This window comes from Catharus ustulatus, chromosome 1 (assembly GCF_009819885.2).
Source record: "Catharus ustulatus isolate bCatUst1 chromosome 1, bCatUst1.pri.v2, whole genome shotgun sequence".
In the NCBI taxonomy this organism is placed as follows: domain Eukaryota; kingdom Metazoa; phylum Chordata; class Aves; order Passeriformes; family Turdidae; genus Catharus; species Catharus ustulatus.
The window spans coordinates 138,891,139-138,914,567 of NC_046221.1; the positions used below are offsets into that span (position 1 = coordinate 138,891,139).

General features: G+C 42.4%; 2 protein-coding genes across 4 annotated transcripts in view; one reads left to right on the plus strand and one right to left on the minus strand.

Moving 5' to 3' along the window:
• Positions 1 to 3,239: 3,239 nt before the first annotated feature.
• On the plus strand, positions 3,240 to 9,855 carry KCNS2 (potassium voltage-gated channel modifier subfamily S member 2). Of its 3 annotated transcripts, none has more exons than XM_033073462.1 (2): positions 3,240 to 3,297; positions 3,873 to 9,855. In XM_033073462.1, the coding sequence occupies exon 2, from the start codon at positions 3,910 to 3,912 to the stop codon at positions 5,341 to 5,343; it is 1,434 nt and encodes a 477-aa protein (XP_032929353.1). In that variant the 5' UTR covers positions 3,240 to 3,297; positions 3,873 to 3,909; the 3' UTR covers positions 5,344 to 9,855. The 3 variants fall into 3 exon arrangements, with proteins under 3 accessions (XP_032929353.1, XP_032929346.1, XP_032929337.1); XM_033073455.1 differs by lacking the exon at positions 3,240 to 3,297 and adding an exon at positions 3,375 to 3,483; XM_033073446.2 differs by lacking the exon at positions 3,240 to 3,297 and adding an exon at positions 3,517 to 3,582.
• Positions 9,856 to 19,643: 9,788 nt separating this feature from the next.
• The window catches only part of STK3 (serine/threonine kinase 3), a 132,686-nt gene continuing 128,900 nt past the window's right edge, over positions 19,644 to 23,429 (minus strand). The window contains exon 11 of the mRNA XM_033071226.1: positions 19,644 to 21,817. Within this exon, the coding sequence (XP_032927117.1) occupies positions 21,659 to 21,817 (159 nt within the window). The 3' untranslated portion in view covers positions 19,644 to 21,658. The remainder of the gene's footprint in view (positions 21,818 to 23,429) is intronic.

The following is a 23,429-nucleotide window of genomic DNA, read 5'->3' on the forward strand; positions in this document are numbered from 1 at the left end:
TGTGCTCTTATCGGACACATCACAGGCTCATTTTGTGCAAAAATGACAGACCTGATTTCTTTTGACATATATTTCGCCTCAGATTACACCAGTGATAGCATGTCCACAGCAAGTTTTTCTGTATTTACTGCTGGGAAAGGCAAAAATATTAGGTCAGTAACAGTAACTGCTTATATGTCTGTGGAGCAGAGTGTGCCCCAAGCAAAAAAAAAAAAAAAATCAGATGTATTTTGGATTACTAATTTGGGTGCTGGAAGCATTTTACTCATATTAGAGAAATGCTTGGGCTGAGTCTATTAGCCCTAATTACAGGAGTAGTTATATGATACTAGTGAGAGCTGTATCCTTATGCAGTTATATTGCTTTGCTGTTTATCTCCGATATCCCTTCATAAACCAGCAATTTTTCAAGGTACAGATAAGATCAGAGATTGATAACCCTTTTTTCTTAGCCAAGTGATTTAGAAGGTGAGAACAATCTATAAAATCTTGGAAAGCCTCTAAATAGATCTCCACTTAGTTTGTTCCAAAGCAGCACTAGGGAAAAAATATTTAATTTAACAATAAGAAACAAAACTAATTTATATTTTTACAAATTTGCTGAAGATGTTTCAATATATTTAAAGCCCCCACTAGCTACCCAGGATAAAGGAGAGCTGGTTGGTGAAAACACACAGACATTGCTTAAATGCACTTCCAGCAGCGGCAGCTCACTATTCCTTGTAATGTTACTGAGGAATACGAGTTATTTTTGTTCTCCTAAGAGTGAGTGGGAAATTACAATAGAGAACTTTTGTGATTTATCCAAGCCCTGGGGAATGTGGTGGGGCATCCAACTCAAAAATTTTAACGTGTTGTTTTCCCAGTCCTGTGTCCTGCCACCCCTTGCCGCAGGCATTAAAAACCAGTATAATTAGAGCTCCCCAGTGAGTGGCTCGCCAGCAGAGCCCCGAAAGGAGGCGGCTGTCACAAACTAACACAACTACGCTGCCACAGGGAAGCAGGAGAGCTGCCTCTCTGGACATGGAACACGGCAGTAACAGGGAAACGGACAGGTCGCCACTGCATTTGCAAAGCCTGCTCCCTGCCATGTGCAGGCTCTGTCGCCTGCGTGCCACCTCCTAACGGGGGAAGAGCTGGAGGGACCGGGCTGAGACGAGCAGCATTTTCCCTGGCCAGGAGAGCAGCCTGGTGTCCGTAATTCCATGTGGATTCAGCGTCCCCTGGGATGTCACCGGACACGCAGTGACGCCTGCTGGGACACAGAGCCCTGACCCAGGGCATCTGCAGGAAAGGGAGGCGGGAGGCACTCAACAGCAGGAGAGCAAAGCGAGAGCACACACCACACAAGAAAAGGCGAGCGGGGAGACCATCTGTAGCATCACTGAGGCATGGATCGTCCAAAGCACCTCCGGGGGGCTGAGGGTGCTGTGGGAGTGTCCCCGAAGGTGTGGAGTCTTTGGCCACACAATGCACCAGCCTTGGTGGGATATGGTGGGGTGATCACTACACCCCAGGTAGGAAAGCTGAGCTCTTGGAGACCTGGCCAGTGGCATACACAAGGACTTACCTGCCCCACTCCGTATTCCGTTTCCTGGGCTCTTAAAGGGCTGGTCTTTAATACTGGGGGCTCCTTGTAAATAGGGCTCACTTGTGGCTGGACTTGGAATCGATAACCTCTCTCCCCCACCAAGATCTGAGGAACAAGCCGAAGGTGATGCATGGGGCTGGAGCGCTCAGGGCTCTGACAGGGCTGAGGGAAGCAAGCGAGGAATCTTCGTCCCCCTGCACACCCTAGCCCTACAAAGCACTGACAGCAGTCCGTGTCCAGCAGCCAGACTTCAGGTGCGTGAGTGAGAGCTGGCAGGAGCCGATGTGGCTTATCCCGGCATAAAGCGCCTGTCTCGCTCTGCACAGCCAGCCCTGCTCAGGGCGGGTCAGGTGCACAGGGATTGCCACTATCAGGCTTCTCCCCGAGAATCTCGGCCTCACCCCGGGCTCAGCAACAGAGGGGAGATTTCTTCCCAGCCGCCTGCAGTGTGGGCAGGGACACTGCCATCGCTGACCGAGTAGCTGGACACTGTTCCATGTGCTAGCACGAGAAGTGTACCCACCAAGAGCAGCAGCGCAGGGAGGTCAGCTCTCCTGCCTGCCCTGCCCGAGGTGCAGCCGCTCGGGGTTATCCCTCCCGAAACGGTGGCAGGGCTCTGTGCGGGGCTCGGGGACTCCCACCCGGCAATTGAGGGGGCGACGAGCAGCTTCAACACGCAGCTCCGCTCCCCTCACACCGAACTGCTCTGACAAGTGGCCCCGTCTTTCCTACTGCCAGTCTCCGCAGGGACCCTGCCCCGGCGCCGCAGCGAGGGCCCGCTGGCCATGGGCGGGCGGGGCAGCGGCACCGGCTCGCCCGGTGCCCGCCCGGCGTGAGGGGGAGAGCGGCGGGGGCGGGCAGCGCCCCTCGGCACCGGGTCCGCGGTGCTCGGAGCCACTGCGGCCGTGGGTGGGCGGCCCCCGTCCCCCGGGAAGCTTGTGCCGCTCGGAGCCGGCGTGAAGCAAGATCGCGGTGGGGAGGAAACCCGAGTTTGCGGCGCCGCTGCCGCCGATGCGCGGGGGCAAGAGCGAGCGGCGCCACCTCCGGCACACCGGCTCCGCCGGACCGCCCCTCCGCAGCCCCCGGCCGCCACCCACCCGCCCCGATCGCTGCCGGGGGTCGGGCCGGGGGTAGGTGGGAGCGGCGGGGGCGGGCGGCAGCCGCGGGGGTCGTCGCCATGACGAGCGGGCGTGCCGCCGCCTCCCGCCGCTGAGCGGGGCGGCCGCTGTCCCTTCAGCACCGCGCGGCCGGCGGGGCCGTGCTGCCCTGCCCTGCCCTGCCCTGCCCTGCCCTGCCCTGCCCTGCCCTGTCCGGCCCGGCATCGGCACCGGCACCCCACCGGCACCGGCATCCCCGGCACCAGCATCCCCTCCGGCACCAGCACCCTCTCGGCACCAGCACCCCCCGGCACCGGCATTCCCCCAGCACCGGTACCCCTCCGGCACCAGCACCCCCCGGCACCGGCATCCCTGGCACCAGCACCCCCTCGGCACCAGCATCCCCCCGGCATCGGCATCCCTGGCACCAGCATCCCCTCGGCACTAGCACCCTCTCGGCACCAGCACCCCCCCGACACCGGCACTCCCTGGCACCGGCACTCCCCGGCAGCCCCGGGCAGCGAGGCGAGCCCTGGCGGCCCCCGCGGGCGGCGGGGATGGCGGGCGGGGGCCAGGGGCAGCAGCGGGGCCGCGGCCGCTGAGGCAGCAGGTAGGGCGGGCGCGGAGAGCGCGGAGAGCGCGGAGCCGGGCGGGGCGGGCTCCCCGCGGGTCGGAGCGGGACTCCGGCCCCCGAGGCGCGGCGAGGGACGGGAGCCCGGACGGCGGCGGGGGCTCCTTGCGTGGCGGGGTCGGGAGGGAATGAAAGGTCCGCGCACGCCCCGGTGGCACAAAGGCCGTGAGTAACGGGGGATGGTGGGAGCGACAGCCGCAGCCCAGGTGAAGGGCGAGGGGAGGGACAGGAGCCTGCAATGGGAACAAAGGAGCCTCCCTCAAGGTCTTCAGTGGGAGAAAAGAAAAGGGGGGAAAGGGGAAAAACGGGGGCAGAGGGAGAAAAAGGGAGGGAAAGCGAGCGAACAGGGGAAAAATAGAGGAAAGGGGGAAAGGGGGGAGAGGGAAATGAGAGAAGGGAAGAAGGAGAGAGAATGAAAGAGAGAAAGAAGAAATAAAAAGGAAAGGGAAAGAAAAATAAAATAAAAAGAAAAGAAATAAAGAGAGCAAGTATCAGTAGGTGAACATGCTGTAGATTTGTTCATTCTGCCAACTTTCTGTGTAATTGTATCCTAGGTTTTCATTCCCTACCCACATTTGGAAGGAGCTCACTATGACAGGGCAGAGTCTGAGGGCTTTATCTGAAGCGAATTTTGAAGACAATGAGATCAGCATCAACGTTGGAGGCTTTAAGAAAAAGATGAGATCCAACACATTATTAAGGTTCCCTGAGACCAGGCTGGGCAAATTGCTGAGCTGCCACTCAAAGGAGTCAATACTGGAGCTTTGTGATGACTATGATGACACCAAGAATGAATTTTATTTTGACAGGAACCCCGAGCTCTTTCCTTACGTACTACATTTTTATAACACTGGCAAGCTCCATGTGATGGGTGAACTCTGTGTGTTTTCTTTCAGCCAGGAGATTGAATATTGGGGAATCAATGAATTCTTTATAGACTCCTGCTGCAGTTATAGCTACCATGGGAGGAAAATGGAGCCAGACCAAGAGAAATGGGAGGAACAAAGTGACCAGGAAAGTACGACATCTTCTTTTGATGAGATTTTGGCATTCTACAATGACGCCTCTAAATTTGACAAACAGCCCTTTGGAAACATCAGGAGGCAGCTCTGGCTTGCTTTGGATAATCCTGGGTACTCAGTTTTAAGCCGCATCTTCAGTGTCCTTTCAATAGTGGTGGTGCTGGGCTCCATTGTGACCATGTGCCTGAACAGCCTCCCAGACTTCCAGATTGTTGACAGCAACGGGAACCCCGAGGAAGACCCTCGCTTTGAAATCGTGGAACATTTTGGTATTGCATGGTTCACTTTTGAACTGGTGGCGAGATTTGCAGTAGCTCCTGACTTTTTAAAATTTTTCAAGCATGCCCTGAATTTGATTGACCTAATGTCTATCCTTCCCTTTTATATTACATTAATTGTCAACTTGGTGGTGGAAAGCAGTCCGACTTTAGCAAATTTAGGCAGAGTTGCACAAGTCCTGAGACTCATGAGGATCTTCCGCATATTAAAGCTTGCTAGACACTCCACAGGTCTCAGGTCTCTCGGAGCCACCCTGAAGTATAGCTACAGAGAGGTGGGGCTTCTTTTACTCTACCTCTCTGTTGGCATCTCCATTTTCTCAGTAGTGGCTTACACCATTGAGAAAGAAGAGAATGAGGGGTTAGCCACCATCCCTGCTTGTTGGTGGTGGGCTACTGTTAGTATGACCACAGTTGGCTACGGGGATGTGGTGCCAGGGAGCACTGCTGGCAAGTTGACGGCATCTGCATGTATCCTAGCTGGTATCCTAGTGGTAGTGCTCCCCATTACACTGATCTTTAATAAATTCTCCCACTTCTATAGGCGTCAGAAGCAGTTAGAGAGTGCCATGAGAAGCTGTGATTTTGGTGATGGCATGAAAGAAGTTCCATCTGTCAACTTAAGGGACTACTATGCTTATAAAGTTAAATCCCTTATGGCCAGTCTGACCAATATGAGCAGGAGTACCCCCAGTGAGCTGAGCCTGAATGATTCACTGCATTAGTGTACAAGTCTGACTGCAGTTTGCATGAGAGCTATCAAGAGCTATGTTTATAAATGTTTTCCTATTTGGTTTTTTGTTTGTTTTTTTTTTTTAGAAGATAGTGTTGCTGACACTGCACTTTGCACTTGAGAAACTGAAGACATTTCTATTACAAGTTAACAGTTTGCACATTTTCATCCTGTTGCATAAGGGTACTAAATGCTGACTGTTCCATACAAATGTTACCACTTCCATGACATTAGTGATAGTGGTATAGTGATGATCTGTTACTTTGTGCATTTTCTCATCTGAGCAGAGAAATGAATGTACCCAAGTGGAATAAAAATTCTCAACTGTGACATGAGTAATGAAAAAATCACCTATACTGGTGTCTGTACTAGTATAGGACTTCCCATGCATTTTACAATGGTTTGAAACAGCCACCTGTGAGTCACTGATACAGGAACACTTCTACCTATATTGCTGACCAGTAATTCTGATCATCACTTGCCTGAAAACACCTGTAAGTTTGCTTACTCTTGAGTATGTGTGTTAAAATCTGGGTATTCTTCTGAAATGTTATGTATAGTAATATTTTTCAGAATCTCTTGGGCATACACCTTCCTCTGTTTCCAATATTAGATCAATACTGAGCCCTCTGAAGAAGGTCATCCCTCATTTTCAGATAGCTATATATTCAAAGACTACATTTCCACAAGTGACTCTAGGTATGGAGACCCATACAGAGCTCTCAGGATCCCATTTCCAGAAGGAATCTGCTCACAGTTTGGTCCCAGTGCAGCTGCAAATTGTATGAGTCCATCAAAATGTTTTTGAGATTAGGCACATGAAGATGTGGGCTTTAAACAATTAGAAGCTCCAATGAAAAACTTGGATTTGATTAATGAAGTGAAATATTCCCACATGAACAGTACAGGCAGCATTTTAGGAACTGACATTCATATACTGCAAAAAGACTAATTATAAAGATGCCATATGTGATGCTGAGATATAAAATCTAATTTTATCAGTAAAGCTTGAAAGCAGGTGTTGATGACAGACAATTCCATTAAAATTTATGCCAAGGAATCTCTAAGCAAAAAACCATTTTCACTCTGAAAGAAACTCTCAATTTACAGCTAAGGGAGAGTATAAGGGCCTAAGAAGGGAACAGATAAAGAACTTAATACTGCACTATCTGTGGGTAGATCCTCCTACCTACTTCTGTGATGTAGTCAATTTAAATCCTTTCAAGGGCTGGCATGTACTTGTTTAAAAAAAAAAATTAGAGAACAGATCATATGCAATTTCAAGAGTAATAATGAATCTGCATAGAGTTGTTTTTTGAGTGCTCAGTCTCCTCCCTTACACATTGTACAGAGATCAAACACTTGTAGTCAACAGGCAGAAGCCACTGCTTCCCTCTTTTTACTTTTGTGCTAAAAACAAACTACTGTCACTCAGAGGGCAGAACACTATTTCTCTTCAGATCCTACTGCTTTTCCATCCCGTTCATTACATATAATGTTCTAATTAATTTTTTTGTTAGTTTTACTTGTGAAGACTATAGAGGTACAGAAGTCAAATGCAAGCTAGTTAGAAGGGAAATTAAAATACTAAAGCTGAAATTGTTTTGTTTGGAAGACTGTGTTTTTAAACCATAACAAAAGGTGGCTCAACCAACAAAATAAAGCAAATATGGTATGAATAGGTAATTGCCTAATTTAGGCTATTAGAGGTTGCAGCTTGGTTTGGATCTTTTGGCGCTGTATCAGATCCACCTAAAAACCAGAAAGCTGAGCATCCAGGATTGGATTTCTGTTTGCCCAGTGATCTGTGACAGAATACACAGTGTGAAATAACTTACCTCCCACCCCATTTCCTTTGAACACCCTGCCCTTACATCATTTAGTAGCTGATTTAGGCCATGAAGTGTGAGGGGGAAAGGTCCTTTCCAACCTTACCAATTTTTAACACAGCCTGCACAAGTTATAAGTCAATTGGCAAACCATTACTTGCTGTCCCTGAATTGAAAGTGCCACATACATGGTCCTGAAGGCAGACCTAGATCACCTGAATTTGGTGTCCAAACTTGAAACTTTTTGCTAAGGTTTACACTTCCGGATAGGGCTGGTTCAATTCAATTTATGCCGACTCCCATAAATTCAATACTCCTGTCCCTGATTCATACTGCACACTTGTAAACTATGACACACCCACAAACAGCCACCTCACACAGGGAGCAGCATGAGGTCACCTGTTGATCTGAAATGCCAAGAAAAAAACAAGGGGAGGAAGAGGTGGGTGTGGGCAGCACATACCCTCCAGCCAGGTTACAAGCTGCAAGGGTGCCAAATTCTCTCACCGATGCAAAGGACACTGCAAACTGTGTCTGTTGGTTGGGGCTTTTGAAGAAGTCAGCTGCAAGCAGTGGTTTTATCTCAGTTTCAGAAACAGTAGATTTACAGAACTGAAAACCAGGCACTTTCAGAACAGTTATTTGGTGAGACCTGTAGACTTGCCAAAGAGCCACAAATTCCCTCAGCTGTTGCTAGTTGAACACTGTAAAGGTTGGATTTAACTTTGCAACACATCATTTCAATAACCTATAGCTTATCTTACGTTCTAGCTTTATTATTATTTGTAGGGCTGATGCTCTGTCATTTCTGCAAATATTGACTGGAACATGCCCAAATTGCATTTTACTAAAGAAAATGAAATACCCAAGGAATTCCAACTTTTATTGTACTGGTTGAAAGGAATTTTCATTATTGCATTTTTATATAAGTGCTTTTGATCAAAGACACTAAATAAATAAAGTACTGAAATTTAAGATGCTCTTATTATCATGACAATTACTTCACACAGTGCACAGGAATTCCTTTCATAAACTTAATTTACTCCATGTTAAAAGTAGTCACATTTTTGCTCCCCCCTCCTCCTGAAGACAATTCCAGCTCTCCAAGGCTTGCACAACTTTTAGCACAATTTTATTAATGGCTGCTTTATACCACTATTTTTTTTCTTTTGCCAACACTGTTCTTTAGCTTAAATATTTCATTTTCCTTTTAGTGTATTTATAGACAGCAGCCATATGGCCTTGCATACGTATTTTCGCAGGTTTATACCTCTCAAGCTTCCTTTTAGTTTTCTTTTTACAAGTCCTGTTCCCCATACCATGCTAGGGGAGGTAGCCCAATTTTTTTGCTTTACTTCTGCTTAGATTTATTATGTTTGAGCAATGGACAGTATTGTATAGCAGTTTCAATATTTGTTTATGACTAACAGAATTTTTTGCTCAGCAGAATAATAATTTAATGATTTAAGTAATGTTGCTGTCTTAGCTGCCCCAAAATATCTAGTTAAGGAAGAATAAGGCACACCTTATTATGTTTGAGCATTGGACATTATTGTACAGCAGTTTTAATAATTGCTTATGACTAACACAATTTTTCACTGAGCAGAATAACAATTCAATGATTTAAGTAATGTTGCTATCTTAGCTTCCTCAAAAGACCTAGGTAAGGAAGAATAAGGCACACGTTTCCTGACATTTTAAGAAGTAATGTCTATTCTAGGGCTCAGTGCAGTAAGTACTGATAAAATTTATCTCTCATTAAATAAGAGCTATAGGAAAATGTTTACATTACACTTTGAAGAAAAAATGCAATCTTTTCAAAGCCTCACAGGGGAGAAGACATGGGGTATTTTTTGCATAGTCAGTACTTAAGCCAGACTTCCTCACTCGCTGTGTGAGAACAGGGCATCTGCACTTCCATAACCCACTGGGTCAGAATTGAAGGATGAGAGGACTAACTTACCACTTTCTTCAGAATTGGATAATTTCTGTGGTCAGGAATCTCCTTAGTGTGGATGTGCAGTTTTCTGAAGAACATTGGCTTGGCCTGTGCTCCTCCTGCCTGTGACAGTCACCTTCGTGGGACCAGTGGAAATGCTGTGCCTACTCTCTTTCGTCTGAGAGCTTTGTATTATTTAAATGAGAATTGTGGTAATATTTCAAGCTTTATTCCCAGGAATAAACTGTTAGAGAATCTGGATTTCTAGTACAAATCTAGGCTATTAGGAGAGTCAGAGATGCCCTTGAGAAGCAATATGTTACATTATGTTCCTGAGATGTAAAATCTATATATAGATTGTGATTAAGCTTTTTATGTATGTTCAGATTTTGTATTATTGCCTGGTTTATTACTCATTTACTTTCATCACTTGCTAATTCTCTCTTTCCCTGCAGACTTTCCATTTTGAAAACAGACTGGTTTTTCCTCTCATGTTATATAGAGCATGGGCTACTTCATATTGCAAACTTAAAAACAAAAAAATTTGCATTTAGTTTTCCAAATTTAATACCTCTAGTATTTGTACCTTTTTGTATAGAACTTTACAAGACTGCAGGGAACTACTGTATCTGGTGCTCTTTGTACTGTGTGTCTTGTCCTAGTAGTGTGTAACGCACTCAAGAACTCAGTTTTGTGCCACAAAATGGAAATTAAATGCATAAAAAATTAACTTTCACCAGGGATCTAGAACTGATTTAAGTTTCAGGATATTCTGAGTATATATTATAATCAAAGAGAAGCCTGGGCCTCATTGTGAAGATAAGTTGTTTTAAACATGCACATCAGGCTAGATTTCTATTCTTAGAAATGCTCTTAATTGGTGATTGTGGTGGGGAACCCACATTTTTCAGTTGAACAAACAGTACAAGCTTCTTGTTCTGTACCTGACGGATTAGGGACTAAACAACATACCACCAGCATTTGGAGGCACTAAATCAACTTGACACGACCTTTCATCTCTTCCAAAATAACCCCATCCCTAGAGGCCCCAGCTGTGCACATATAAGCAGCAGAAAGCCTCTGGAGTAACTGCTCCTGCTGTGCTGGTTATCCATTTCCTCCCACAATACTCCTGACTTTAATCTACCTTTGATGGTGCTTTCAAACAACATTCAACCCAAGGCGCCATTCATATCCCTTGGTGGAGTGTTGTGCCAGAACTATTCTTTTCTCATTATGTTATTCTTATTTTCTTTTCCAATTTATGCACCTGGCTTCCCATTAAGTTACACCAGAAATTAATCTGATCTGCTGTAACTAACTTTCAAGTTGCACACTAGTCAGACAGGGTAAAAGAATGTTCCCATCTGAACATTCTGAAGCATCTTTTACTGATTCTGCCTTTCTCCGTAAAAAAAAAAAAATTATGTTTCTCATCTGAGAATAATTTAGAGGGTTAAAAATAGAGCAATGGGTAATACATTATTCAAAGCAAGAGTTCTACAGAGCAATCATTGAAGCTGCTAAGAAACATAATTCTCATTAAAGATTGTGGATCTCTTCACCTCTCATATAAAATTATGGGTTGTCAAGTGGAGGAAGCAACCTCCAAACCATCTAGAAAGTGTTTCCCGAGATCATATGACACTGCTGGCAAAGGTCTGGCTCTGGAATTTATTGGCCCTGTTAGAAATAAGGATGGAGAATCATCTCACAGGTGTTGGGACTTATACTGACCTCCCACTGCAGAAATTTGTTTGCCTGACATTGCCTCACCCTTTACACACAACCCTAAATCATGTAGGTCCTCACTTGGATAAACACATGAATTTGCCTTAAGAGGCAGTGGCACAAATCCAGCATTCCAGCTTCACAGAAGTGCAAAGAAACATCACACCTCCCACTCTGCTTTTTTCTTTAAAGGTACTAATTGGTTCTGGCTTTTCACACATCCCTGTTCAGATACAAACAAGACTAAGTTCTTCAGGAACTGGACGAAGACTGCTACAAATCTGACAATTTCTTCTATAGATCTAAAGCAGCCTAAGAGCTGCCCACTTTCAGATGCATGGTCCAACATCTGCTTGTTGTCACCCAGTGTGCAGGTGTTCCGTGTGCTGCAAAAGTCTATGTAGCTTTGAGCAGATTATTCCACTGATGACACTGTTGAATTTCAAAGCAAACTCTTAATCTTACTTGGAAGATGAGTGGTATTCACACAGCAGCACAGTTTGCTTGTCAGCAGCTGCTGTGCTGCCCAGGCCTAGTCCTGTACCTCCTGCTTCACCCTCTCCACCTGCCATGGCCTGACACAGGCATTCCTGTAGCCTCCATGACATCAGAGGAAAGGTGATGTGGTGGGGTTGAAATACAGCAAAATGAGGATCTGGAGTTTCACTTAGGAACATCAATCCCATCAACTTTCCGTGGAGATTATCCTTTCAAATTACTATGCTGTTTTTGAAATTCATGTTCTGTCCCATTCTATGAAATGTTCTGAATACTGACACCCTACCACAGCCCCCTTAAGGACCATCCATTTGATTACCATTAGGTAAATTCTAATTTATTTCTGTTGTATCAGTGCCTGGGCACATCAGACTATGGGCTACCACCTCCCTATGTTAGGTTTTCCAAGTATGGCAAAACATAACATGTCAAAACTGTGATTTACTTTTGGGAAAAATCTATTCTCTATGTTGTTTCTTTCTTCTTTCCATACCAAGGCACACCTTCCTACTGCCACCATCAGCATGATCATTTTTTAACATTGTGATCCGTTCCTATTGAAGGAAGAAGCTCTGAATGTATTTTTCTTTGGTGAGCTGGTTCTCAGCATTCCCTTCGGGAGCATGCTCTAAAGACAGCTGAAACCAGGGAAGAGGCTGATGCCACTTACAAGCACCTTCCAGAGGAGTGGCTTATCCCCATCCTACTCCCCTTCTCTTGCATGGTCAGCAGAGAGGCAAGGCAGGCCCCACAACAGGGACACTGCAACCAGCCAAAGTCAGGATGCAGCTCCTTCTCCAAACGTTCCTTACTCAGCCTGGCAAGTGAACTACCAGCTCTGGCAGTTGATTTTCACAAGGGCCATCTCAGCTGCAGAATTGGAAATGCTTTATAAATATAGGGAAATTTTGCTTATGCTTTTGATGTCAAAAGTGCTTGGGCCTTCCTTATACATTGTTGAGGGCAGCCCCACTCCTGGCTCTACATTCCCCAAGCTGGAACTGTACTGGTGTTCTACCCAGTGCTACCAGGGCAGTGCTGGAGAGCACAAAAGACTCTGCTTCATGTGTGTAGTAACACAGCACTGGCGCATCCGCCAGCACACAAAAATACAAATATGCTTCCTCATACTCGGCAGGAGCCCCAGAGCACCAAAACAATTTAACATGCTGGGAACGAAACAGAGGTGGCAGGTGTTTCTAGGCGCATTTGCTTTCCTTAGGAATCCCTTTAGACTCAGAGAAAGGTCAGTCTAGATGTACCAAGAATACAGAAGAAAAAGGTTTTGCTAGACAGTTAATGACACCTGAAACAAGACACTTGACAATTTTCCATCCTGAGAAAGCAGTATTATAAAAGCACAGTGCATCTTTTCATCTTGCCAGAGAAGATGAGAAGAAAGCCATGGGGAATGAAAAGTAAGTCTATTTCAGTTCAGCTTTTAAAATAAAGCATTAATCCAATGCAGCCCAGAAAAAAGGAATAAACCTGAACAGAAAACAAAGCTGCAACTGAACAGTGTTTCAACTCTTTCCTTGCAAAGTGCACAAGACAGTCATGTCTTGCATGATTTCATTTAGAGATCTGGAGCAAAAATCAGAGACTACCTTCCAAAAGTTTCAAGTTCAAATTTCTAAGCACAGCCAGGGAAGTCAGACATACCCTCCCCTCACCTGGGTCAGCTGCATGGCACTCCAAACGTGAGATTGGCAGCCTCACAATATTTTGGGAAGGTGAGGCTGTGCAGGTTCTGTCACTTGCTGTGATGAGGGAACACAGCAGCTGTCTGGCTCTGCAGCACAGTGCCCATTCAGCCCTGAGCAGCCTCGACCCACTGATCACGACAGAAACTGGAAGAAAGCTCAGAAATGGAGCACCAATCTCTTCTAAAAAAGCCAGAATGGTTGCTCCTTGTTCTAGAGCAAAAAGAGCTGAACCAAACACTTCAGTTCACATTAATCAAATACTGTGCAAATAAGACTTTCTCCTACTTTAGCTGAAAGATAGGACCAAACTGTTGAGCTTTTTGTGGAGGCAGTAACTGAAGGCAAGTGCTATGAGATGTATAAACTGATGTCAGTTGATGGGCTGAATAAATCAACACTAACTACACCTAAAAGGCTTCAAATTATACCTACTCTTGGAATAAATTTGCATTAATTTTTATGATGCAGGACTACTGTATTGCTGGTCCTATAACCCTAGAGATTCTCAATTCCTTACTTACTCTAATGATTACATATTTGGTGGTTGTCTAAACATGTGCTAGTCAACAAAAGTTGTAATTAACATTAACTAGGAGAAATAGGTTTCTTGTGTTTGTTGAATCTAATACAACAGTATTGCTATTGATTTTACCCACATTACACTGTGGAATGTAAACAGCCTCAAAAACAAATCTATTTTTATAAAAGATGAGCAATCAGTGGTGGATGTGTTTCCTTAGCAGGAGAGATACCCACATACCTATAGTGGGTTACCAAATTGCTTTGGTTGTTTTAGAGTTCCTAACAGGATGAGGGACTATTGGAATGAGTCAGAGCAATATTTCAGTTGTATTTATTGAAATACTGAACCAGTAGTCACCACATCAGAGAATTCTGTTCACTTTCTGAGGTAAATCAGATTTGGACTAAGCAATTGCATGTGTATATACACATCAGTGCAGTGCTGAACATTAATACAGTCACCCCATCATTTTCTGAACAGTCTCACAGCCATTTTCTGTAAAGATCAACTAACAGGAAAAACAACCCAAAATTTCTTCTGGATTTCAGGAGACTCAGAAAAAGTTATTTTATTAATTGTACTTGTAAGTGGAGCATTTGACTTGTTTCTGCATTTTTAATACAGAACACTTTGAAAAATTCTAGTCTTCTTTCAGCAGGAAAAAATGGTATATGACAAATAAATATGACTTATCTAGATTGAAATAACACCTGCACTTTTAAAAGAATCTCATGCTTTTGGATATGGTTGCTATGAAAAATGGTACTTCTACTTAATCCTTCCTCAAATAATCTCTGACCTCCATAATCTCTGGACAATGACACCTGTTTTCATGCGTGATGAGAGATCAAAAGGACACCTCTTGCTGTTAAGCCTATAGACCCCACTATACTGCAATAAAAATGAAATATCAATTGATGCATCACACAAAAGGCTTAGTGTCATATAAATCAACTCAAAAGCTTTTGGTCTCCCTCTTTGATGTATTTGCTGTGAGGCTTTTTTAACAGTGACCATGAAAGCCTTGGGAGCCCAGGAGGAGTGCAAAGCAGCAGAAAGATCCGAATAGGAGAAAAAACATCTGAGAGCCACAGCCATCTTCTCATGCATCAATCCTTCCAGTGACACCGAGCGAATGAAAGGAGGAATGGGGGGGGCAGGGTGCTTGCTTCTGGGCACACCTGTATGCAGCAAAGGAACAGCTGAAGAATTACACTGGTCAGCTCCAAATACTGTCTGGAGGAGCAAAACAGGACTAGGAGGGCTGAGCTTTTTTCTGTGAGAAGCTAGGGAGAGAAGCTGCAATATATAATAACTATCCTCAGAAGAAATATCCACAGGGAGAAGGTTTTTAGTAAACAACATGTGGCTTAATTAATTTGCCAATTAGAGAAAAATATATCCAGGTACATTAGCATGTGGTCATGTCTATTTACAAATTTAACTTCTGAAGCTGTAATACCTAATGAAAAAAATAATTTAAGGTCGCTGGGGTTTGCAATGCCATGGTAAATGGCGAATACCATTGATGTTTTCCCCCCTTGTGACAAGCAGAAAACCTGTATTTGAGCCCAGAATCAGATTACAGTTTAATTCCTTCCAATGTCTTCTTGCTGCCTGAGCAGCTCCCTGCTTAATGCCCAGTTTATCCCCTCAGAATTTTCTATGGGTTTTAGAAAGGCCTGTTTGCACCAAACAAGTACCAGCACCAGGCAAGAACAATGGTTGTTTGTACATGAAAACTTCCTGCTCCCACCATCACTTCTGGCAAAGCTAAACCCAGTACCCACAGTAGGAACTTGGGAGGCTGAGGCGTAGTGCTAATGTGCTAAGAAAAGTCCTGGCACAGGGCATGGAGAGATTGTTAGCTGATGCTATCAATTCCACTGCACTGAGATAATTTCCTAAATATTTTTTGTACATCAATAAAAAAATAGCTACAAGGAACTTTATCTTTCCCAAGGGTTAAATGGGATTCTCAGACTCCTTGGTCTGAACAAGCCTTATTGGGAGCTATGGCCATGTTGCAGTCTAGCCAACAAAGTCAAGTGGCATCAAAAGCTGTTTGCCACCACAGCATGGCTTTCTCCCTGAGATAACAGCTGACTCCTGCAAGCTTCCCAGACCACAGGCGTTGACTTGAGCTTAGTGCTACCCTGCTGGGGATGAACAGCTTCCAGGTTCACACTGAGTCTCTTGGCAAAGCAGGACTCCCTGCTGTGTGTTGGTTCCTCACACTCTGCAGGAGCCTCAGTGCCTGCCCCATGGCCCAGCAGGGAGAGGAGCAGGAAGAGAGCAGCAGCTTCCAGCAGGGCACAACACTTACAGGACATCCTGAGCAGGTGCATCCTGAGCCCATCCAGCCCTCTTGACAAAACCATCTCCATCCATGTCTGCCCAGGGCTGGAGCATGAAAAATCTCTCCATGCACAGAAAAACATTAGCCATCAGAAGCCTCTGTAACCCCAGACAGGAGTGAGGAAAGAAAGGAGGAGAAAACACCCCCACTTTAGTGATTTTGATTAGGTTCTTTTACCATTTTTATTTACTTGGCATTGTTATGGTATATTTCCATGTATAAAGTTCAAAAAAATTAAAGCTTTTATCTTTAAAGTAAACACAGGATAAATAAAGCATGAACATAGAAGATAATAAACATGAATGGAAGAAAATCAGATGTGAAACATCAACACAGAGCAGTAAGTTGTACATGACTACCTGGTTTGCTTTTGTCAGCCAACACATTTTTTCCTCACATCCACAGCTAGCCTCATAAGCAGCCTGACCAGGTGCAGATGCCATATGCTTTTTCTTCTCTCCTCAAAGAAAATTTTAAAAAATTATTTCTTTCTTCCTGTTTCTGTGACAAATACCACTCTTCTCCAACTCAGATGACTCTCTGAAGGCCTAGTGAAATGAAGTGTGAATCTATCCTGAGGACTGTTTCCATTAGCAAATAATGGAAAAAAGTATAAAGCATCTGTTGGTCTGGGACTAACAATTATTCTGAAAGATTTGCTTAGAATCTGAACATCCCATCCTTTCAAAGGAAGGAAAACCAGGACACCTGAGACTTCACTTCAGTGATCTCTGAACAGAAGAAGAGAATAAAAGCTGTTGCTGGCATTTGCATGTGCCCACTATGTCCAAAGGACACTTAGCTCGGGGGATGCTCTTAAAAGTAATGCCCACATTTATTTTCCTGAGTTGGAGGAAGAAAAGAAGGAAAATATGGGGAATTTTCACATATACTTTAAAAATGCTAACACATTAAACCAAATAAAAATGGATGAGAGCATACTATGTAAAAGATAGGCCCTTTCCAGAATGAATGCACTGAACAAAGAGGAGAAACACATTTTGTGAAAAAGTATTTCACAAATGCAACTTAATGACTTCACACCAAGGTATCAATGTAATTTGCCTTTCTCCAAAAAGCTTAAGCTATTACTCCATCTGGCACAACACAATCATGAGAAACAACACGGGCTACCCAGGATGTGTCTTCTCCAAGGCTTCCATTGGCAATAGTGGGCATAACATTGCTGCATCACAGCCTGGCATAGAAATATCCCACAGCAAATTTCCCAGCCAGCTGCATGACACAGCCTCAAGTTGCACCAGGGCAGGTTTTAATTTGATATTGGGAAAAAAATTCTTCACTGAATAGATTGTCAAGCACTGGAACAGGCTGCCCAGGGAAGCAGCGGTGTCACTATCCCTGGAGGCATTGAAGAGACATGTGGATGTGGCACCTAGAGCCATGGTTTAGTGTGGACTTGGCAGTGCTGAACAGCTGGACTTGATGATCTTAGAGTTCTGTTCCAACCTAAACTATCTAACATCCATTATTGCCTTTGGAAACACAGAAAGAAATGCCACTGTAAACTGGAGTCCTATTTAAGAATGTGAACATACTTAAGAATGCGAAGAAATAAAGCCTTTCTTACTTCATGAGATCTTTTTGATTAGCTTTATAACCAGGTATACACTTAAGAAAAAAAACCTCTCATCACACCACACTGGTAGAGCCACACGCACACCAAGTGCTTCACAGAAGTTGTACAGCGCACATTCTGCTTGGAAGGACCAGTGCCTTTCTATGGTGAGTCAGGCCATCCCATGTACTTGGGCAGGGATTCACTCACCATGGGCCATATTTACATCTGAAAGTTCAACACACTGATGGATGGAGAAGCAGTCCAAAGCCACTGTGCACGCTCATCAGAATACACTGTGCAATGCAAACAAGCTGTTATTTACTGTAAATAAACAGTAGATAATGATAATATCCAATAAATATCAGATTAATTCAGATTAGCAGCAGGCTTTTGTGACTTTAAACACACTGTGGCTCACTACGGAGCATCGGTCATGAGTTCCTTTCACTAAAATGTATTTGTGGGCAAGTTTTTATGGGAATAATTTTTAAAAATCAGAAAATAAATGGGCAATGGAATTATATTCAAGACATTAAATGTAGCCACTTTTTCTACTTAAATCTATTCATTACCTATTGGTTTTCTAGTGTGATGACAACAACAATGGAACAATTCAAATCCTTATGTCCACTAGTACCTCCAAGTAAAGGATGTCTAAGAAGACTGCCAAGATATTTGGGTGATGCTTAGCTGTCTCAGGATTAGGTCTTTAGCAACATCAGAGTGCAGAGAGAGGGACTTCCACAGAGTACTGAGGATTTCTGGCCTGATCCACTTTCATAGGATCCTCAGACTTGCAGCATTGTTGTGATCTGGAAAAATCCTTTCCAGAGCTGACTTTGAGAGACGTGGGTTTCTGTGCTCACAGTGTAACAGAAAGGAAACAAAACATGAGGGATGACTACGGAAATGAACATTAATGGATACTATTAAGATAATTTTGCTTCAGTTAGAATGAACAAGTCAACAATTATACAGGAAAAATTAGCTTTTATTAAAAATGTTTAGTAATAAGCAATGATCTTTCAAAATTTTTTTAACTTACTAAACCTACACATACAAAGTCAGAAGCAAACAAGAAATTGCTTGGTTAAAAATCTTATTGGAGGTTAACTTGTCAGTAGTTCTATTAGATTTCCTGCAAGGCTTGCTTTTAAAATATCTTAATAATTGTACTATTGGCTTTCCTTTACAGAGATGCTCATCCTCCAGTAGAGATGTGTAGTCAACAGCATGGATGACTTGATTCACGTACATAAACAGAAGAAAGAAAAAATAAGTTGCATCCATCTCTGAGTACAAAACCTATTTCTCTATGTTAATGCTTGCACAGGATTCAGAGCTCCATATGCTGGCTGCTGAAGCCCAAGGCAGCTCTTACAATGACATCAGTTTGCACCACACCAGAATGGCAACATACTAATTTCATATTCATTCATGAAAGTATTCTTTGGTCACAAACAGCCTGTACCTACCGGTTTACAGTACTCCAGACGCTATTTTTCACCCTTTTAAGTAGCTTGTTTTATTTGTTTTATTCATGGCATTCAGATTTTTCTCATGCATGCATTTTCCATTTCTGTGTGCATGCATTTGCATGAAGTTCTGAGTTTCTATGCAGACACATCAGGATACAAAAAAAAAAAGAGATGTCATTTACCTTCTGATAGCTTTCAGATGTCAGATTGCAACAGCTCTAATCTAAAATAGCCCTTTACAGTTCATCTTTAGGGTACCACATTTACTGAAGTTTTCAGAATACACAAAATAAGAAATTTGTGATCATTTTACATCATTGACTATTACACTGTAAAGCCACATTACTCCAAGTCTTATTTTTGGTGCAAAAAGTTTAAGATTGATAAGGGAAAATTTAGCTGCTGAGGATGCAGGTAAGAGTGTCTAGACAATGACACTTTGCTTAAAAGGCACACCAAGAAAAGGCAAGCTAGGATCCTCTCCTGATGGTTTAAACCTGTTCTATATTTTCTCTTATATATATATAGATATGAATATATATGTGTGTGTATCTACACAAATCACCTTTGAGTTTTTGAGAACAGAAAATTCAAGAAGCAGAAATTACTTTAAATAAATAAGAACCATAGTAATAGGGGGAAGTTGGTACTGTTATTTTTTGCTACATTATGATTATAATCTAATGACATAGTGATATGTTTATACAATTTTTTACTTTACATCATTTCATTGTATAAATGTGAGGCGTAGGACTACCAGGTGCATTTTATCTTGCCTAAAGTAATTTTTATGGATCTTCTGTGTTCTTGCATTTTCACAAGGAATGGTCATTGCTCTAAGAAGTATGAAGAGAGTTGAGGATAAGGATGTTCTAACAATCACAATTAAGATTTATTTGCCTCTAGGGTTTACATGTCAGAGCGCGGTGTGCATGCAAACACACAGAGAATGACAAGGACAGCGGCGGCTGTCTACGGCTCAAACCCAACTACTGGTACCAGCATGGTTGTAGAATGATGATCCTGTAAGAATTTTTTTGCTTCCACTGGCATAAGCTTTGTGACATAATGCATCATTTCCAAAATCAGCACTGTTCCATCTAAATGGTCCACGTATGTTGACAATTAATGTTAAGAGCTTTGAGATGATTACTAACTTCCAGAAAACGTTTAACAGAAGATGCCCATACAGTAGTCACCATTGAAAGTTTAACAGCTAAAGGCTGAATGTAAAGATCTTTTCAGCTGTATTGTTTAGAGAAGTATGACTATCACAGTGAAGTTATTTACATACAAGGCAACAATAGTAAAGATTTCAATAGAGAACAAGAACACAGTAGATTGTTCAGAGTCTGGATCACATTTTCTGCTAAGTCTGAAATATTTCTCACAATGTTGTAAATTCTACCAATAGATATTCCACAACATAAACCAGACAAGAACTTGTAAAAAGCTATTAAGAGCTTGGTCCTGCATTTCTGAGTCCCCAAAATCTACCAACAGAAGAATATAGGAATTTTTAATGTTTAGCAATTGCAGGACAAACCCCTCAGAACACAATTAAATGTTGCTTCTTTTTTATACTTATTAAATATAAGTATTCAATTTATTTTCTTTGGTTTTTAAATTACTATCCCTTTGTAGCTACAAGGTGAAAACAAACAAACCCCAAAGCAGTAATAATTCCCCTCTCCCCTCAAAACAATGATTAAAAAAACCCCAAATGAAACAAAAAACATATCCAGAAAGTGTAGCTGTTACTTCATTATAAAACTATGGTGCAAAATAGAAGTTTATACTGGTCAGAATTGCAATAGCAATTGGAAGTTTACACTTAAGAAGTGACTGTAAGTATTGCTTCTCCTGAATAACAAAAAATAAAACTGATTAGGCACTTGTTTTCTTGTTTAATGACAGCTGACTCAGTGTGCGTACAAATGACAGAAATACTCTCTCAAAGAATGCTCTGTAGTGTAACAACTGTACTACTCAACTACAACAGTCCCTGATTCAGGAGAGCAGAAAAACATGTGCCTATTACTTACTTTATTCCTAAATTTTACTGCTATGAATGAGCTGGACACATGTTCAAGTGCTGTCCTGAATCGAGATATTTGTTGAAATTGGAGTTTTAAAAGATAATACAGTGATGAGCAGCTTTCCATTATACTACAACAGAAATTTTATCTAATTTGACTCTGCTCTCCACAGTATTATCCTAATACTTGCCAACAGAAAACAGGCATAAAATAAATAGGGTAACCAAAGATTACATAATAAATATGCTACTAAGTGGGAGAACAATACATTGCAATATAAGGTTTGGTAGTGTTGCACAATCAAGAAATCGTTCCAGGTGCTCCAAAACACAATTCCCAATGTACAACACCAAGTTACCATTACACACCTGAAAAAGATTGGGAAGTAACAGATTAAACTTCTATTACATTAAACATTTGAAAATGCAAAGAAGTGGTAAAGTGTTTTGCTGCCTTTGCAGAACACCATATGAATGTTCTTGACTGCTGCAATTGTCACTGCTTGTGAAGGAAAATTTAACAGATTGGATTTCTAAAAACTCTCATAATCTAATTCCTTCCGACTTACAAAGTTACCAGTGTCCACACTGATTCCTAGTATTATGTTTGAAGGTAAAACAAACTCAGAAATTTTGCTGCCTCCGTTTCTTTGCGTCCATGGCATCTAGGATAGGCTGCCTCTTTGCAGTGTATCTCTGACGAAGCTCCTCAATTTCTCGTTCCATCATAGGGTCCAAAGCCTTTAATCTCATCTGTAACTCTTCTAAACTCAGATTCTTCAACTGCAAAACAACCACACAAAAAACAACCCCACAAAAATATTAGAAACTGTTTTCAACAAAAATGAAATTCACTGCCTTTAACAAACCTTTCATTTACAGTTGTAGGGTTTTTACACATTTAATGTGTATATATACATATATATAACTGTTGATATAGCCAAAAGCCTTAGTGTGCTCCTCAATAAATAACAGCATATGAAAGCAAAGACACACAGTACATTTAGTTAAAACAAACAAACAAAAAACAAACCTTTGCAAACCTTAAATTGCAAATAAATACAGGGCTGGATTTTAACTCATTAAGCTGAAAGAAGCATGCCACAGAATAAATATATATATATTCATATATGTAAATTATATTGCATAATCAAATACTTCTTACTGAACTTCTTATAGGAGCCTGAGAAACAGACAGCTGCTATAAGTGATGCCTTGGGTTTTAATAATACGCTTGACAGATATTTAGGGGTACTTTCTGATAAGAATGACAAGGCACCTGTCTGCCTCAACAGATTGCTGTCAGAACTACTCAAAACAAATTGCTTACAGTGTTTTAAGTAATACATGACAAAATTTCCTGAATTCATGGGGGGCTACCTTTGACCAAGTTATTTTCTCTCCAAAAATATCTTCTCAGAATGTTTAAGAGTTCATTCCATTTCACTCATTAGAAGTGACTGATAATACAACATGTAAATGATTTCACTGCCTTGCTGGTTGCTGCCAACAAAGGTTGGAGTCTTGTCAGATCCTGGAGTATGTTGGGCATTACTGCTCCACCTGCTATTGCAGGGAATGATCTGCATTTGAAATGCATTTTGTGTCTGGCCTATGTGGTTTTCTCCTGATGTAGTTTAGCACCTTTCTGCATTTCTCTCTTGTCAGAATTGCCAAAGTGATATTATTCTTCACCAGTATGAAAAATAGTCAGCAAATTTCAAATAGCACATACAATTTCCTCTTAGAAAACAGATAATCTTTATTTTGTTTGCAAATACTCTGACATTGCAAACAAGCACACTACCTAACTCATGGGTAAAAAAAAATACTTTTCTGAATCAACTACTAATGAGTCAATACTTCATTCATGAAAGTAGGGCAGGCTTCCATCAACACAATCTGATCTGTTTTCCCTGAGGAATTAACTGCTACTTTTGATCTTTATTTTTGCCAGCAATTGAGGCATATACATTAGCAACACAATGCTACATACAGTCCAAACCCCAGCATTATGACCTCTACTAAAGTACCACACTGCACATAGCAAACAAATAATTTAAAGTCATAATAAAGAAAGAGGGCCTATCAGAAAAGCATAACAGAGCATATGGAAAAGATGCACATTTTCATGCAACATAATTTTAATCACAGGATTCCTAATGAAGAAGAGAATTAAACCCCACATGTCAAAGTATCTTTGAGGACCAAAGATCTCAAGATCTGTATGAGACTTTAGATGTGCTCAGCAATGATGGTCTTAAAGAATCAAAGAATATGCCAAGTTGGAAAGGACCCACAAGGATCATCAACGTCCAACTCCTGGCCCTGCAAAGTACAGCCCCAAGAACGACACCATGTAGCTGGGAACATTGTTCAATTGGTTCTTGAACTC